We start from the raw sequence: 16,627 nt of genomic DNA on the forward strand, positions 1-16,627 counted from the left end.
TCGCGTGCAAGATGTAAATCCACATCAATCTGGTAGTCCATTTCCATCATAATAATTTTTAATTTCTCCAGCATGATTTTCAACTACGACACAAGCTGGATTGATTTTGACAGTTCTTTGTTATGTGTTGAAAATCACGTGCTAAAACTGAAAATTCATTCTGAAGTAAATAAACCATTTGACAGCTGGTGGAAAACATCTTGGATGCGGTGAATAATTGTGTGCACATTCGAAAGTGTCTTGAAAAACCCTGTAAAATTGCTTACTGTGGTTTACAGTAAATCACTAATGTCATTGCCTATCGACTCGATTGTCGAACAATGGTTCTTTCCGATGCTTTTCTTCTCCATGTTTCTCTTCACCAAGCATTGGAGCATCGAACAATGAGCCAAAAATATAAAACAAAAACCGAAAAAACGGGTCTATGTCGTACCCGCAAAAAAAAAAAAACGGCACCGAAAGGAACGAAAAGCGAACGTCACCAAGCAAAAATTAAACCCCAAAAAAGCTTCCTCCGCACGACGGCGGACGACGCGGCCGTGTGTGCTGTACTCTCGGTTTGACGCCCGCACGGGGATCGCATGTGTGGGATTGGCTAATTGGAGAGCTAAACTCCATTTTTAGAAAGATATTTCCTACCTACCTCCCCCAGCACGGCCATTGTAACATTTTGGCAAAATGCGAAACGGGCAGGGTCCCAAGTCTCAGGGTTTCTTTTTTTTTTTTTAATTTAAAAGATTGGCAGCTACCCGCGCCAAAGAAAAAATCAAATAATATAAGAACGCCCCCGTGCGTGCGGCGGGCGCCCATGAAGCGCAAACTCGGTTTGGGCATTTGCGTTCACGTTTGTGAGTGAACGCATTGCTTAATATCGTAAATTATTGCGATAGGTTTTTTTTTTTTGTAATGTGCTGCCTTCTTGTTGCTGTTCATTTGATTGGACCGTGTACTATAACGCCTTCGCCCAGTTTGCTTTGCGTCCTCCTTATTTACAGTGGGAGAATGTTGTCTGATTAGCCGGAAGGCAATTTTGCCGGTTGCCATGTTGTGTTGCTGCTGTGTGTGTTCGCTAAAATAACGACTTTTCGATTGCTGTCGGGTGGTGGTTAGGTTTGCTCCAAACTTAGATTGATTGTACCCAATCAAGGACATGGCTTCAACCAGAGGTGTAGAAACTTGCATGCGTACGTGCGTGTGTGTGTGTGTATTTGTTTGCACAACACCATCATCTTTTGTAGCCATATAGGGAAATGGCAGAGCGCGCCCATCCTTGGATGGTTATGGTGAGGAGGATGTACGCCCATCGTAAAAGCTCCGAACCAGAGTGGTTGCACTGTGAAGAGCTCTGGTGGCATAAATGAGGTCATGTTGTATGTGCGTGTGTTTTTTAGGAAAGAGCTAGAATAAAGTAAAGACAGGATTTTATGTAGTAAACTTAATGTAGAACTTCCCGAACATACCCAACAAAAAAAGCGCACATTAAGGATTGAGGTGCTAAAGATTAAAAGGTGTCTTGAATGTCTTGCAATGATATCTCACTCAAACAAACTGTTAGATGTACACGTTGCACGGTACCGGTACTGGGAGGGAAGAGCACGGGGTACTGTGACCAAAACAAGAGAGCACTCAAGCGAACTCCAAAAAGCTCTGCCAAGCGAAGACGATGCGAACAACCGAATCCCGTGGGCCGGCCGACTGCTCTTTGGGGGGAGAACTTCTGGAACCCCTTGGCGCGTCGACCGTTGGCCTTGCGGCGTTGCTTGCGCGGAGACACACCACCGTGGATCCAGGAAATTATTGCAGATCAACCTTCGCGCGCTCATTTATCATGGCGGGCGGCTGTCTAGAACGGAACCTGCCCTTTTATGGAGTATATTGAGGCCCCGGCAGTCATCTCGGCAAAGGGTCTGGGGAGGGAGGTGTTCCGACATCTTCTGACGCTACAAGAAGAGACTACCCGGACCCGGATACTGACAACTCCGGTGGATTGCAATTGCGTAGGTGCACACTAGTGGAAGAAGTGTTTCGAACTTCTAAGTAGTGCTCTGCTTGTTTAGCAACGCTTCACTTTAAAGGGAATAGGGTCCCTTCTGCAGCAGGGTTACTGCGACGTTTTAGGCACTGTTGCATATTCATCTGTTGAATGTCTCCAGTAACTGTCAGGACTCGAGTAAGCAGATCAGGTTGATTTAGATTTGGAGTTCAATTCTGATCTTCCAACACACTGCAACAGACTTTCGGTCATTAAATCAACCGCATGGAGAGAATAACACCCCTGCACGTGTTCAATAAAACATGTTCTTGGGCTAACCCGTTTGTCTCTGGGGAGCGGTTTAGTTCCTTTCCCACACACAGTCGGGCGATGATTCATTCTACCCGGTGGGACTTCTTCCGCCCACCATTGTGACTTTTGTCTAGGTTGTTGTTTGGTGGTAGTCGTTGCTCGCTCGTAACTTTCTTAGCGAGCCACAATTCAATTACTTTCTTTACCGGCGAGAAAGGAATCAAACGTAAACAAAAAAAGAAAACATTGCAAAAAAGGTTTTCTTTTTACTTTTATCGCTCGATTGTAAAAACATCTATGATTGCCCTCGCTCATCGTCTCCGCGTCTGCTGCTCGGTGGTGAACTAATCGCGGAAAAAAAACAAAAGGCTCTAAAGTGAGTCTAGAGCGAGGCGAGCGAGGGAAGGGGTAACAATCGCAATCGGTTCGAGGCAATATCTTGGGCAATGGCCACCACCAAGTCGCGCGAAATGTTGGATTGAAGACGGCGCCCGCCACAGAGTGCGGGGCATATTTCTCTCTTTCTTTCTCTTGGTGCTGCAGCAACCAAGCAAGGGTTCGTTGAACAGTGTTTTTGTTTCCGAAAGAGCAATAGAAAAATGGCGTGGGAGAAAGAGGGGCGAAAAAGAGCATTCAACTTGATGTGTTGCAGTTTTGTTGTGCAGATCGACAAACCAGTCGATTTTTTTCCATTTTCGCTAAGGCGTGAACCGATCCCGCAAGCTCATCATCTCGCCATTTCCCTTGCCCTAAAATCCCAGCATGCACACCACTTCCACCCAGTGCTCACTCTCTTGTACGTAGCCTCTCACGGGAGGGTTTTGTGATCGTCTAGCGCAATGCTTCTTCTCGGGTGCGTTTCTGGCCGGGCTTTTGTTTTCTTCCGCTCTATGGGTGGAGCTTGGGCTCGCTCCCCACCCCTCTGCCCACTGGTGTTTGGTTCGCACCACCAAGCAGCAGCGCTAGTTCGCATTATTTAATCGCATTAAACATAATAATTCCGCATTAGCAAAATTGGTGACCGCGTTGTCGGGAGAGCCCGCGCGTAGGAGGGTGTTGGGCACGGCGAGAAATAATTTCAGCATCGGTAAACCCGCCCGGGGTAAGTGAAAGCAGCTGCCGGCGGTCCAACTCTGCACTTTGCCGTTGGGACCGGGTGTGTGCAGCAGGAAATGATAGTGAAAAGAAGATGATTTTAGGTCTAATTTGTTAGGCAAAAAAGAATTTCAGAATGAAAAATATTAAATTATAGATCGGAAAACGGTCGCTTCTAATAATTCTGACTTGCAATAAGAATTAGAAAAGCAATGATAAAAAACAAGTTTGTCAGGTGTTTGTGTTCGTGTCAGGATGAAAAATTGATGTCTACTTTAGCGCAAAAAAGAGTTATTTTTCCTCCTCTATCGTTTTGTAGCAGAATTCAATTAACTCTCTCGCACAGGTTAGTAGCAGCAGCAGTCGGTGAGCGCACCGAATGAGTAAGGGAAGGGAGGATACCCATTAACTTCACCCCGGCTATCATTATGGCGCTTTTCTTTCCTGTTTAATTTCTAGCTAAAAAGAGTGCTAAAGAAAGAGTGTGTGTATGTGGAGTAAAACTCCACAGACAGAGTGAGAGCGAGAAAGAGAGACAGAAAGGGTGAAAAAGTTTTGAACCAGAAGGAAGTTATTAGAAGAGACTTGATGATGATGAGGGTGATGCGTGCGAGTGAGAGCACCGATTAAATGCGATTAGAAAGTTTGATTGTTGTGCTGCCACTAGCAGCGCAGTCCTCTCCTCCTCCTCCTCCTCCTCCTTCGCCACCTTACGCGAGAAGAAGTGGGTGGGTGGCTCCGGCTAAAAATGCAAGCAGATGATCGTGCAGCGCAAAGCAAGAGTGATCATGAGAGTGCCAATGGACTGGAGAGTTTTTCTTCAAATAAAGACAAATTCGCTGAGCTATGCAATGACTCGATTCTGGGTTTTCTGCCTTGCCAATATTGGCTTTGATAGCTCAATTTTTGAGTGTAGTGGCCCTACATGCGACACTCGAAACCATATCGAATTGTTAAGCGATTGAATTCGGTCAGCCTGATGGTGTAATGGGAAGCGTGCAGGACTTTCGTAATGGTCGGAAATAGTTCAATTCTCATCTATATATTGACACACCCAGAGGGCTTGATTCTTGCTCTTTCATAGCAAAAAGAGTGGATTGTGTGCGTTGTATTTGTGTTCTTCTTCAGGGTTGGTCAAGGAACAGACCCTTTTATATTCCAAAAATAAAACAAAGAAAAAGTGCGATGGATTTAAAATTGATGCCGCCGCAGAAGCTGCTTTCATTCGGCATAAACTTCAGACTAAATTATATAATTCTTTAATCCATTTTCGAAGTTCTGTCAACTTTTATTAGGATATTAGTGTCACAGTTGGCAAGTTCGCAAAAAAAAATTATATATAGTAACGCTTGCGTAACGCGCACACACCGTAACGCAGCGGCGGAATCGTTCAGGGCCGCCTTTTTTAATAATTGCTCCATCCAAGAATCGTGTCGTAAAACCAACGGGGACACAACGGTCGACAATGGACGAGCCATGATGATACGAAACGATTGATCTGTTCGCTTCCCCGCCCTACTCCCCTTTGTTTGGTCTGTGCTATCCACTAGCACAAGGACGCGGTGTGTGTGTTGTGGATATTGTGGGGGGAAAAGGTCCGCAAGGGTCGCTACCGGGCGGAGCAAAAAGTGGAATAGTGTGATTAGTGTCACGACACCGCGCTTATTAGGCGGTATAATAGGGCAGTATCGAAACCGCGGCCTACCCGATCGGTGCCTAATCAGACCGTTTTCGCCGGCGGCGCGCACCCCCAATGTTGACAAAGGGCCTCCGACGGTATCTGGAGCGGCCGAGCTCGTCGCGATGGATGGAGCAATACGCCAAACCCGGCGGCCAGCGATGGCGCACTGCCGGGGCAAGTTTTCAACAAAGAACAGGCCGCCCCTCCTGCGCTGTGGATGGGTACATCACCCGCCCTTCTTCTTCATGCCTCAACGGTCAATCACGCCACCGTGTCTAATAGTGTGTGTGTGTGTGTGCCTTTGGTGGTATTGTAAAATCTGGCAAACCGAACAAATAATTAGCAAGCGCCCCAGCGCTTCCACCCCTTTTGTGGTGGTGTTGTGGCGTGTGTCTTGCAACCGGATGGAAAACTCTCGTTAAAAATCTGACTGGATTGGTATTATTGAAGACATTACGTCGTAAGTGCCGGGTACGGTGGCGTTACAATGCGTTATTTTCCTTCGTTAAACTATATTTGCGATAGTTTAACGAGAAAAAAAAACAGATTCGGAGATCTTGCGAGTGAGGATGAAGAGCAATCTGAAGTCCATACCTCGGGTGACTTCAATCAGTGCAAAAGCGATGTACGAAAAAAAAAACCGGGCCTACGTGTAGTTTTCAAACGCTCAAAATTACACCAACAAAAGTGCAATCATCTAAGCGATCTTTTCCGCGTTGTGTAAATGTTACGAAACAGTAATGCCACCGCACACTCCAATACATCCGATCGGTCTGGTAAAGGCGCTTTAGTTCACGTATCGTGCCTCACACAGCTTCTCTTCCCTTACGAGTGATCGGTCCCCTTCCCTCTTTCTCTCTCACATGCAGGCAAAGGCAAAGGATTTCCCGACGGCCCGTCAATCGGTTGTCGATAAACAATTTTCCGATTTTTTCCACCTCGGACGTCACTCTTCGATCTCTGCTGCGGCTACCTTTCCCAGAGAAAAAAGTACCATTTCATCGCCTTTCCCAAACGTCGGCACGACTCGAGACGGTCGGACAATGCCCAGACCAAAAGGTGCCAGGATTAGTGCACACACGAAAAAAACGATTGCGCCCTGCTGCTGCCCTTTTGGTCCCCGGGGGGTTTTCGTCTGTGTCCAATAATTTAATGAGATCTGCCCGATGAAAACATTAGAAAAGCGGGTGAGTCGAGATGCGGATGAGAAGAAGTGCCAACGAAATGAAACAACAGCAGCAGCAGCAACAGCACACCCAACCAACACATACACTGGTAACGTTCATCGCTTCATTGGATTACAGAGGAAGTTGTGGCCCGGTGTGTGTGTGTGTGTGTGTTTGTGTGTATGTGCCGCCTACTTGTGCAGTTACACAGGGCACGGCGTTTGTAGGGCAGACCGTGAAAAAAGGCAAAAATGCGTGACCGCAACAAGCGAAAGTCACCGTCACCGATCGGATGTGACAAACGCGATTTGTGCACCATTTCAGCCAGTGCGCACGCTCGCCCTTTCCCTCCACACTTTCCCACACGCTATCTCGGTTTGCGGTTATGCTCTCGTTTGATCGGAATCGGTTTCTGTCGCTTGTGCGGCTGCTGTTCAGTTTTGTGCAAGTGTTTTTCTTTTCCCGCTCTGGTATTGTTATTGGCATGCGTCTTTGACGGACGTGTTAGAGGGCGCGTGATCGAGATGTATAATGGGCATTACCCCGATTGCCGATTGTGTGTATAATGGGCATTAACCCGATTGCCAACTTCCCCGTGGGCTGGGTGTGGTGTGCTGTATTACAACTGTAACTGCTTATGCTGCACAATCGAAAAAAAGTGTACGCCGAATTCGAGTACCCACGGGACAGTTTGATGGGCAGCGAGGATGCTGGAAAGTGAAAAGTAAGATTGACGGATTTGTGAATGAGGTTTACAAAATAAACTCCAGTAAAATAGCACCAACGAAAGTGAAGCCGAAGCTTCCAGACGAAAGGCGAAAATAACGAACAATATTGTTCCTCCATCAACAACCATTCGATCGCGAACATTTTCTTATTATCTCCATCTCCAGTAATAGACTCGCAGACTCGCAAAGGGGGGGGGGGGGGAAGCTGCCATGCTGCAGCCGTTGCTTAGTAATCGTTATATCATTTGGGCCCTACTCGAAACGGCACAAATGCTAATCGTGATTCATTTGCTCGATCGAAAGCCATTCCGCCATCGGTGCAGCGAAGAGAGTTCCATCTGCTGGTGTGCCGTGTTATGATCGGTTGTGCAATTAAGCCGTCACGATGCGATTCTATTATGCATCAATCATTGGAGAAAAACAAACCTACAGCCGTACAGCGACTTGTGTGCTTCCACCATCTGTATCAATATCGCTTACCCTAATCATTTTCCAATTGCTCTTCTTCCCGCTTCTATTCCACAGAGTGACCTGTGCTCACTTGTTCCGCGACCTGGTATGGAGTATGTGCCATTGAGGACTCCAGCTGCCGAGACGTACCACTATCATCACGTCACCGATCAAACAAAGTCACTACAGGTAAGGACGACTCACGTGTGTGTACCCAAAAGGCAAAATAGGAATTGTGAGCATTCTGTAGTGTAGGCTTCAGAAGATATTCAGGCATTCGTTGAAGATTGAGACCTTCGTGGAAATAGAAGTCTGCTAGTTATATTACGACTTCAGCTTAGTTCTTGCGTAGGAGTAGATGTCTCTACAAGAAGAACTCCTTCGTAGTAATATAACATTCAAGATGTCACTTGGATATAGGATCTGCTAGTTTGCAATCCAATAATACTCCAATGAAACTTAAATCCAATAATTGATATCATTTTTGCAATTTTTGAGTACACTGGGTAGGAGCGGATTCAAATCCCGTTTGACAGGTTTAGGTTAATGTTGGATTAATGGGTTTTTCTGTATATTGCTCCTTATGAAGAATTATTGAGTTCCCTCAGATAGGCAACGGTATAAAATTTAGAGCTGCAAGGTTCAACTTCGGAAACATAAAAGTACCGATTTACGAGCGCATCTGTAAACCTGCCGAAGGTTAGCTTACGCAATGCATTGCATCGAACGGCTTAGTGTCAAAGTCTGCCCGGTGCTAGCAGCCTTCCCTTACATGGTGCCAAAGTTGTAGGGTCCTACCCAGCGCTCGCGGAACCATCGCAGCCAGCGACGAACACCACATCACCCCCACGCAAAGATGAGCCCGGTCGATTACGCGGGGTGGGCCTACCCCAGCTCACACATCATGCTCTGCCCCACGCGCCATGCCAATCGCCAAGAAGCGAACGGTGGTACCGGCGCAGTTGTAAAATGGGTGCAAATGGTGATGCAACTATGCGGCCCGGTCGATTGCCGTCGATGGCTGCCGGCTAACCTCCGGCTGCTCCTACATCGGAAGCGGCGTGCAAAAAAAACGGGGTATAATACCTTTAGATCCTTGCTACGCTCCCCCTGCCGGTGGTGTTTCGAATGCGAACACGTACACCTCCGTAAATCCACGCCACGGTTTTGCCGGGCGTTTGGAACTTTATTCAGGTGGGCCAGAACGGAGAAGAAGGCGTATTGCAATACGCAAATGACGAGGGATGTATATTGTGTTACCAATCGTCTTTTTGCGTCTTGCCCGGTGCTCAGCTCCTCCAGTGGCTTACACGTGTGCATAAGAGCTGCATAGGTACACACCTCCGGCATGTGGCTGTGTGGCATCAATTTAACTCCTTTGGCTTCCCATTAGCCCACAAACGCGATTAACACTGTCTAGGCTCTGCATTTTTACAAATGACTGTAGAAAGGCTGTACAGAATAGAATAGATATTACATTTCTTTGCATTTTCTCAACAACCAGATACCAAGGAGGGTTTGGAAATGTGTTTTTGCAACATTTCTATGTTCAATATCAGTGTAATTTAGTAGCTACACAAATCGATCGGACGTGCTACTGCTAGTGATGCATAATTCATGACAAAATCGTTCACAGACAGCAAAAAGACGCTTCGAAGCATAGCAAACTCCTTCGATAATCACTAGAGCTCGTATCAACCAAGTCATTTTTTTGTAAATTTTTTTTAACACGAACGTCCCCACTTTACATTCTGACCGTAAACAGTGACCTTAGCGACCAATGTTTTTTTTACAATGAATTGATTAAGGCCCGTGTCTGTGCGGACGCCGCATCCGATTTTATCTGTCAAACTAAATGTGTGGTGTTTGGCAGGAACAATCTCAACTTAATTTTTCATAATCGTTATATTATTAAAATCATCCAAATAATCGCAATATTATACGAAAAAGCGTTTGACAGCACGTGCGATAAAATCGCATGCGATGGAGCACAGACACGGGTCTAAAGCATCTGGATTTTTTTTTTCATTTGTGTTAGAATTCTTTTATAATCAGGAATTAAGCATTTTACAGCTTTTGAGGCTGCATTTGTCATATAAAAGTACAATTTTGAAATATAATAGCAAAATAATAATTTTGGGAAAATAAAACAACCCGTTAAAATTACCCCGAAACTACCCAAAATCGATCTAAAAATGTCCTCTCCTACAAATGTTATTTCATGATGCTCCTGACTGTCAGTTTGAAATGTTTGTAGGGGCCAAGCAAGGTGGATTAAAAATATCAGGTGGTGGATTAGGGCCTTTGGGGGGTCGCCATAGTTGAGGGACTTTACGTCATTTTAAAACCGTTAACCAATGGTTTTCGCACACAAAGCTTAGCAAATAGAACAGATTACTTTGTTATTATGTGCATTTTTGTGTGTCTATTGATTTTATCGAAAAAATTAGAAATATCAACAAAGGATTTGTTAATATATGTTTCGTGTTTATGAGTGTTTATGATAATGAGGAATCAATGTGAAAATTGAAAAAAATAATGATTTTTTTATTTATATCATCAAAAATGCCGAAAACACAATGAATTATAGAATAAATTCACGGAATAACACAAAATAACACACTTTAATCCATGTTTTAATGTTAAATAAGAGCTCGCAAAGTCCAAAATATATTTTTAAAGAATATTTAATCGAAAAAATTCGATAGATAAATTATATGAACAAATTTAATAAATGTAAACAAAGTTTGAATCCTGGGGACCTTACGTCAAATGACGAATTGTCAAAATGCACTAGAGTCCACCACCTGATATTTTTAAATCCACCTTGGGCCCAAGTTACCGTTCAGTTAGAGAGCGGTACTTGTTCCGACGCAATGCGTTGCGATTTTGCCAAAATGTATGGGATTTGACAGACGCATGCGTTAACGACGCACGACGCAGCGTCAAAGTAGAAAAAATTCTATTTCGACGCACGTCGTGATGCGTCTGTCAAAATGGTTTAACCATATCGGGTGAAAATCGATATTTTTCCACGTTAAATTGTTTCGAGCGCAGTTTTGTGTGTAATTAGACTACTAAATAATTTTATTAACAAAACAAAATAAATGTAGAGAAAGGAATTTCGTAATTGCTGCAAAACAGGTGTGTGTGGGTCAGTATGCAATATGCAATAAAAAAGCGAAAACATGCTTTGCACTGTTTTGAGCAGAACTGGAAATGATTTTACAGTTGTAATTTAACATTATAATCACATCAGAACCTATAAATAAGAGGCATTATTGCTGTTTGTTGATGTTTTTCTTAGTAAAATGTGTTGACATATCCATGCAGAACGCAGCGATCAGATACCAGCGTGCGTCACGCAATGCGTTGCGATACGCTGCGTCGAAACAAGTACCAAGCCCTTAGACATACAGACTAAATTTCACTCTGTGTAGATCAAAGTAGCTCATTTGACTCAGTCAACCAACTTGTTTTATATTTGAAAACACACAAAAATAGGTTAAAATGTGTTCAAATCAAATTTTTTGTGTTTGGCATTAATCTGGCTTGTAAAAAAACTAGATAATTCGATTATTTCGGATGAAGCAAAATTGTCGCGCGCGACGAGTAGCTCTGTTTGCAAAATTGAGCTACTTTTTGTCGCCGTATGTCTATTTGGACGGTTAGATCTGACATATCGGCGCTAACGTTAACCGACCTTAGCTGTGTATACCTTGTTTACCGGCCCTGCTTTGTGCACTGGTGAAGAGCGCACGGGAACAAGAAGAGCAATATCTAGTAGTCGGTGCGCGAACGATTGTGAGCCAGAATCTTAGATCAGAAGAAGCTGTACAGGATTGATTTAGCAGTTGCTCCAACAAAAAGAGAGCGTCAAAATGAACCAACAACAGCGAATAGAAATGCTTCTGCAAGTGCACCGGTGCGCCAGGAAGGTGATGGTACGTTAGTGGAGAAAAAAGAAACAGGGGGATCGTTGCTGAAGGGAGTAATCTGAGGCCATAGCGCTTCCACATACTCCGGAGCGCTTTCAGCAGTGGAGAGCAGATATCTTCAGTTCAGGGTTGTTTTGCCTAGTTTCTTGCGCTTCCGGTTAGCTTAATTTCGTGTCCGGCAAATTAGTGTATTTCGTTTCAAGTCGAAGTCTACTTGCAAGACGTCCCAACTCACAAGCTGCTGTGTGTAATTTTAATCAGCGTGAGATCTGGGCATGCTTTGTTATCGCTCGTCGTGAGGAATGTTGTTGAGTGCCAGCGGCCCGGAAAGTCAACCTCAGCAAGAATAGTGAACGCATTCCAGAAACGCAGCCAACAAACGAGTACACTCATCATTCGCTTTGTTTTATCGTTTTTGTTATCTGTCGTTTGTTGCAGGATTTACAGAATGAAGTCGCCGCTCTACTGGAGTTCCGTGATCTGGTTATTGAAACCTTTCCCGATCTTAAATCGAAGATGGCTTCCTCAGCGGCGAACAGTACCCTTACCGGTCTACCATCGACCTCATCCCTGGGGAGTCGGTAAGTGTAGCCCGCGAGCGCCTGGCAGCGTCGATTACATTACTGCCGCGTGTAACCAACCATAACTAATGCCCCTTTGTGTTCGTCCTCTTTCCTTTCCCTGGCAGACGTGAGTGGGAGCCGGGAATACGGATCCGGCGCAAACTAACACCGAAAGAGGTGAGCAGCACGGATGTCGGTGGCACGGGCGGCAGCAGCAGTAGTATAGGCGGTGCCAACACCAGTACCGCGATCATTCCGGGCACTGTGGGCGATGGGGGCGGTCCGTCGACGGGCAGCGCTAGTGCTACCGGCCCGGCTACGGCCACCACCGGAGCCGGCGCAACGAACGTGTCCGACCTGGGCCATCATCATCACCATCAACAGCAGCAGCAGCAGCAGCAGCAGCAACATCAGCAGCAACAGCAGCAGCAACATTCGTCGTCCTCGCTGATTCGCAGCCGAAGCAACTCCCATAGCGGTAAGAAGGAACCAAAGAGCGGTGAAGGCAACAACGGCAGTGTGATACAGGATTCGGGCTTCTCGAACGAGACGTCCTCCTCGAAGGAGACGCACAGTGCGGCCTCCTCGACGAGCGGTGCCGTGCAGGTAAGCATTTGATGGACGCTTCTTGCTATGTAGCTTCATCGACTAACGTCACCTTCTCTCTTGCGCACTCTTCTAGGGAACGCTCATCCTGCCCACGGCAACCAACCGGCTGGCGGCGGAAACTGGCGGCGAGCTGTGGAATCTGCTCGATGTGATACATAGGAAGAGCAGCCGGCTCCGGGAGGAGGTCGAGCTGCGCCTGGAGCGGGAGCGACCTAGGGGAACAACCAATTTAGCTATTAGTAATCATCATGCATCGGCGCTGCATCACCACCGCCACCATCATCAACTTCATCACCATCTGGCGCAGGGGGGTAGCGTCGCTGCGGCCGCCGCCGCCGCCGCCACTGCTGTGGTGGGTGGAGCGGATGACAACAACATCATCATACACCACAGCAATCCGGCCGCAGGCGCGTCGAGTGGTACGACGCTGGTGCCGGTAACGTCGTCCAGCAGCAGCAGTAGCAGCAGCAGCAGTGTCACCGCGACGACGGTGGTGGTATCGCCTGGTGGTGCACCGGCCACCACCACCACCGCCAGCGCCGTCACGGGCAAAAGCTACCACCATCAGCACCAGCCGGACGGTACCGATCACGATGTACAAATACTGCGCAAGGAGCGCGACCGCCTGCTGGACAAGCTGTCCGAGTACGAGGCGGAAAAGCTGGCCGGCTGCATCCAGATGGCCAAGATGCAGGCCGAGCTGGACAAGCTGACGGTGGCGCGCGACCCGCACCACCAGCAACTGGCGGTGGTGGCCAACAGTCAGAAGCAAGAGCTGAGCAGCAAACTACATGATCTCCATCTGCAAACTGTAAATAGAAGTGCGTCTAGGTAAGTGTTTCGGTTCGGGTACACCTTTTGCCGCTCTCCCCTGCATATTTTATCAAAAATTTTGCCTCTTCCTGTTTATTTCAGTTCACCCGAGACTATTAAGCAGCCGGCGACCGTATCGCAACAGCAGCAAACGTCACCGCAGCTACTTAAGACGATGGCGCGGTACCACAAGCCGTCGGACGAGCCGGCGGACCCGCTGGCGGGCGGTGACCCGGTGCTGCCGTGCGACGACCACCACCTCGGCACGGAGGTGGACACGCGTGCGGCCGGCTGGCTGGACGGGTTTCTCGGGCTGCCGTGGGAGCCGCGGGTCCGCTCGCTCGACTCGAAGAAGATCGCCGCCATCCTGCTCGAGACGAATGTGGTCGGGCTGCAGCGGCATCTGCTGACGATGACCGTACAGAATCAGGTAGGACATTTGCTAGGCATGTTTGTGGGCTTTTGGGAAGTGCTGTTAAGCAAACCCAACCGTACGCAAGATAGCGCGCAACTAGGTGACGACGGACGGAGTAGGTCGATTCTGTATGCGTGTTGTTTTTTTCTTTTCATTTCCGCATAAGTTCGGGATCGTGAACTCCGCCGCTACTGTATAATTTTATTCTAACAAAACCCGCCTGCCCCGTTGCGCGTATCCCGTATGCGGAGGGGTTTACGTTTCACTAACGGATTGTGTGTTTGGGGCTTCTACCGCCTTGCCGCGGGTTATTAATGCGTACCATTACCGCTAGAATCAAGGGCCAGCGAGCCGCAACGAACCAATTCCAACTTGTTTGTGTGCACTGTGCGGTCCATGTTCGGGCACTGTGTTAGCAACCTCTCGTTGTTGGATTCATTAAAAAAAATAATTTTCACCATCTACAGTGACCAGTGGACGATAAGAATGAAATAGTCCACAGATTGGTGACCGATGTATGATTCAATATTGGCAAATTTTATGTTTTTATTTTTTATTTTTTAACTTCTGACAGAGTGCTAGCTTGTAACGATTTATAAGTACTGAATTGATTACTTGATGGCATTATTTGAAGTCGGAATATTACTAGCTGATGACACCTTCCAAATCGATATGAAAATGGTGGATATATTCCTGTAAATTTTTACCCATTTATGCCATTTTGTCACATTATTTTCTTATTTTTGTGTCCTTACGGGCTACTACAATGGTTGAAGATCTTAACCTTATTAGGTAAACATATAGCTCACATAGTAGTGTTGGGTATATCTGATTCAGATTCATGAATTTGAGTGAATCTTTGCAATGATTCTATGAATCTGAATCTCGGTTGGCAAGATTCATGATTCTCAAAAGATTCATACATCGCAAAAGATTCACGATTCTCCAGGGATTCATGAATCTCCAAAGCTTCATAGAGCTTGAGCTTCTTATTATTCTACTTCTTGGCGTAACAATCTTGCCAGCCAGCATGCCAGCCTACACAGGTTTTCGAAACTTCTTGGCAAGTACCACCACGCCGCCGGATAGTTTATTTTGCTATGGGGAGACGGCCCAATGCGAGGCTCGAACCCACGATGGGCATGTTATTAAGTCAGGCGAGTTAACCATTGTACAACGGAACCACGCAAATTTAACATTTTAAAAATTATATATCTCTAAAGATTCTTGAATCCCTGAATCTTTGAAGATTTATGTATTGTTAGAGATTTATGACTCTTCAGAGATTCCTGAATTCTTGGAGATTTATGAATCGTTAGAGATTCAGAGAATCTTAAGAGATTAATAAATGTTTGGAGATTCGATTCGAGATTCGAATCACTCATTGCTGAAGATTTATATGAATGAATCTCAACGAAAGATTCATGAAACCCAACTCTATCACATAGCTCACCTTGGAAAATTTGGTGTAGCAATAATAATAATAATGAGATGTGGTATTGTTGAATATCATAGTAAGTAGATATTGATTGATCAGGACTTCTCTCTGCAATGGAAAGGAAGTATATGTGCTAGAAGCAATTGAAAGAGAGCTGTGAATCCAGCTGTGAATGAGCTCGTCTAGGTTTCCGATATATTTGGTCGTAGAATATCATACCAGGTCCTAATCCTAATTGATGGAAGATTGTTACTATCATTACATCATCATTCTTACCCAGTAAAGTAGAGGTCTTTGCCGAGATTAAAAAGATATAAGAAGAGAGCAATCATCCTGATTATTCTTGTTCATCTAAAGACTGTTGGATCAAAACTGAACTCAAAAGAAGAATATTGGAGAAAAGAACAGAAGAAGAATTCAAAATGAATGAAAAATTAGAGTAAGCATTTTTACACTTGAAACATGAAAACTGATGCCTGAAAATAGCAAAAGCTACTGCGTTCAGCGTTAGGTTCAACGATTAGCGGACTGAAAAAGTTTGGGAAGCACTGGTCTATCCGTGTGCGTACCCTGCGGGTCGCTTCACCTGTCTGCCTGGTATGTTGTTGCCCTGCTGATGGGTGCTTTGTTCGCGAGCTGGGTTTGCCAATCATGGCGATAGTGGCAGGTGTGGCCCCCGGGGGCCGGTCATCGGTCGCAATGTCCCGCTTGGAGAGCTGCCTTATTGTGCCCCAGCAACTCCCAATGGTGATGGTATTGCATCGAAGCTGTATTGCTACCTTTTGCTTGACCGGACCGTTCAAAAAGATCATCTATTATTCAATTCTATTCAATCATTTTACCCCCATGCCCCCTGTACGGGGTGTGGACACTGCTGGGTGGTAAAGTTCTTCCGCTCCGAGCACAACCCCCTTGTGGCACCTGTGACGTCAGCAGCGCTGTGCAGAAGGTGACAAGCTGTTTGAAAATAGTTCTTTGCGCGCGTGGACACATAAGAGGAGGGAAATGAAATTCAAATCCCACCTCAACCTGTCTGTGACACAGATGTCTGTCCCAACCCTCTTCAGAGTGTTTTATTTTTCGTGTGGAGAGTGGAGAACGCTCGTTACATTGTACATTGTGTAAAAATTGCGCGCACCCATTAGGCCGTGACTGCACGTGGTTGCCGCACGCATCCGGTTTTGCCGCTCACGCGAACGGCTGTGAGAGGCAGACACTGACAAAAAAGGGTCCATCAGCATCATGAGGTGTGTCCCATAGCCTCACCCGGTTAATCATCCTGATTGTGTGATGTGTTGTGAGCGTTAAACTATCTTGGGTCGTGCCGTGTATCCCACACGTTAGTTCAACCCTATCAGCGGGCCCGATGAATGGTCAGCGAGCAGATCGGTTCCTCTTTCACTTACCCTCTCAACAACCTTCGTTTGGTGTTGGATAGATTATTTGA

The 16,627-nt window shown here is 46.1% G+C and overlaps 1 protein-coding gene across 7 annotated transcripts in view; it reads left to right on the forward strand.

The window, feature by feature from the left end:
* Window positions 1–16,627, forward strand: part of LOC120905441 (serine-rich adhesin for platelets) — a 97,321-nt gene that overhangs the window by 64,403 nt on the left and 16,291 nt on the right. For all 7 annotated transcript variants that reach the window (XM_040316202.1, XM_040316205.1, XM_040316203.1 and 4 more), the window contains 5 exons: window positions 7,480–7,593; window positions 11,781–11,923; window positions 12,031–12,511; window positions 12,588–13,345; window positions 13,430–13,757. In XM_040316202.1, the coding sequence (XP_040172136.1) occupies window positions 7,480–7,593; window positions 11,781–11,923; window positions 12,031–12,511; window positions 12,588–13,345; window positions 13,430–13,757 (1,824 nt within the window). The remainder of the gene's footprint in view (window positions 1–7,479; window positions 7,594–11,780; window positions 11,924–12,030; window positions 12,512–12,587; window positions 13,346–13,429; window positions 13,758–16,627) is intronic.

Source organism: Anopheles arabiensis, chromosome X (genome assembly GCF_016920715.1).
Source record: "Anopheles arabiensis isolate DONGOLA chromosome X, AaraD3, whole genome shotgun sequence".
NCBI classification, from domain to species: domain Eukaryota; kingdom Metazoa; phylum Arthropoda; class Insecta; order Diptera; family Culicidae; genus Anopheles; species Anopheles arabiensis.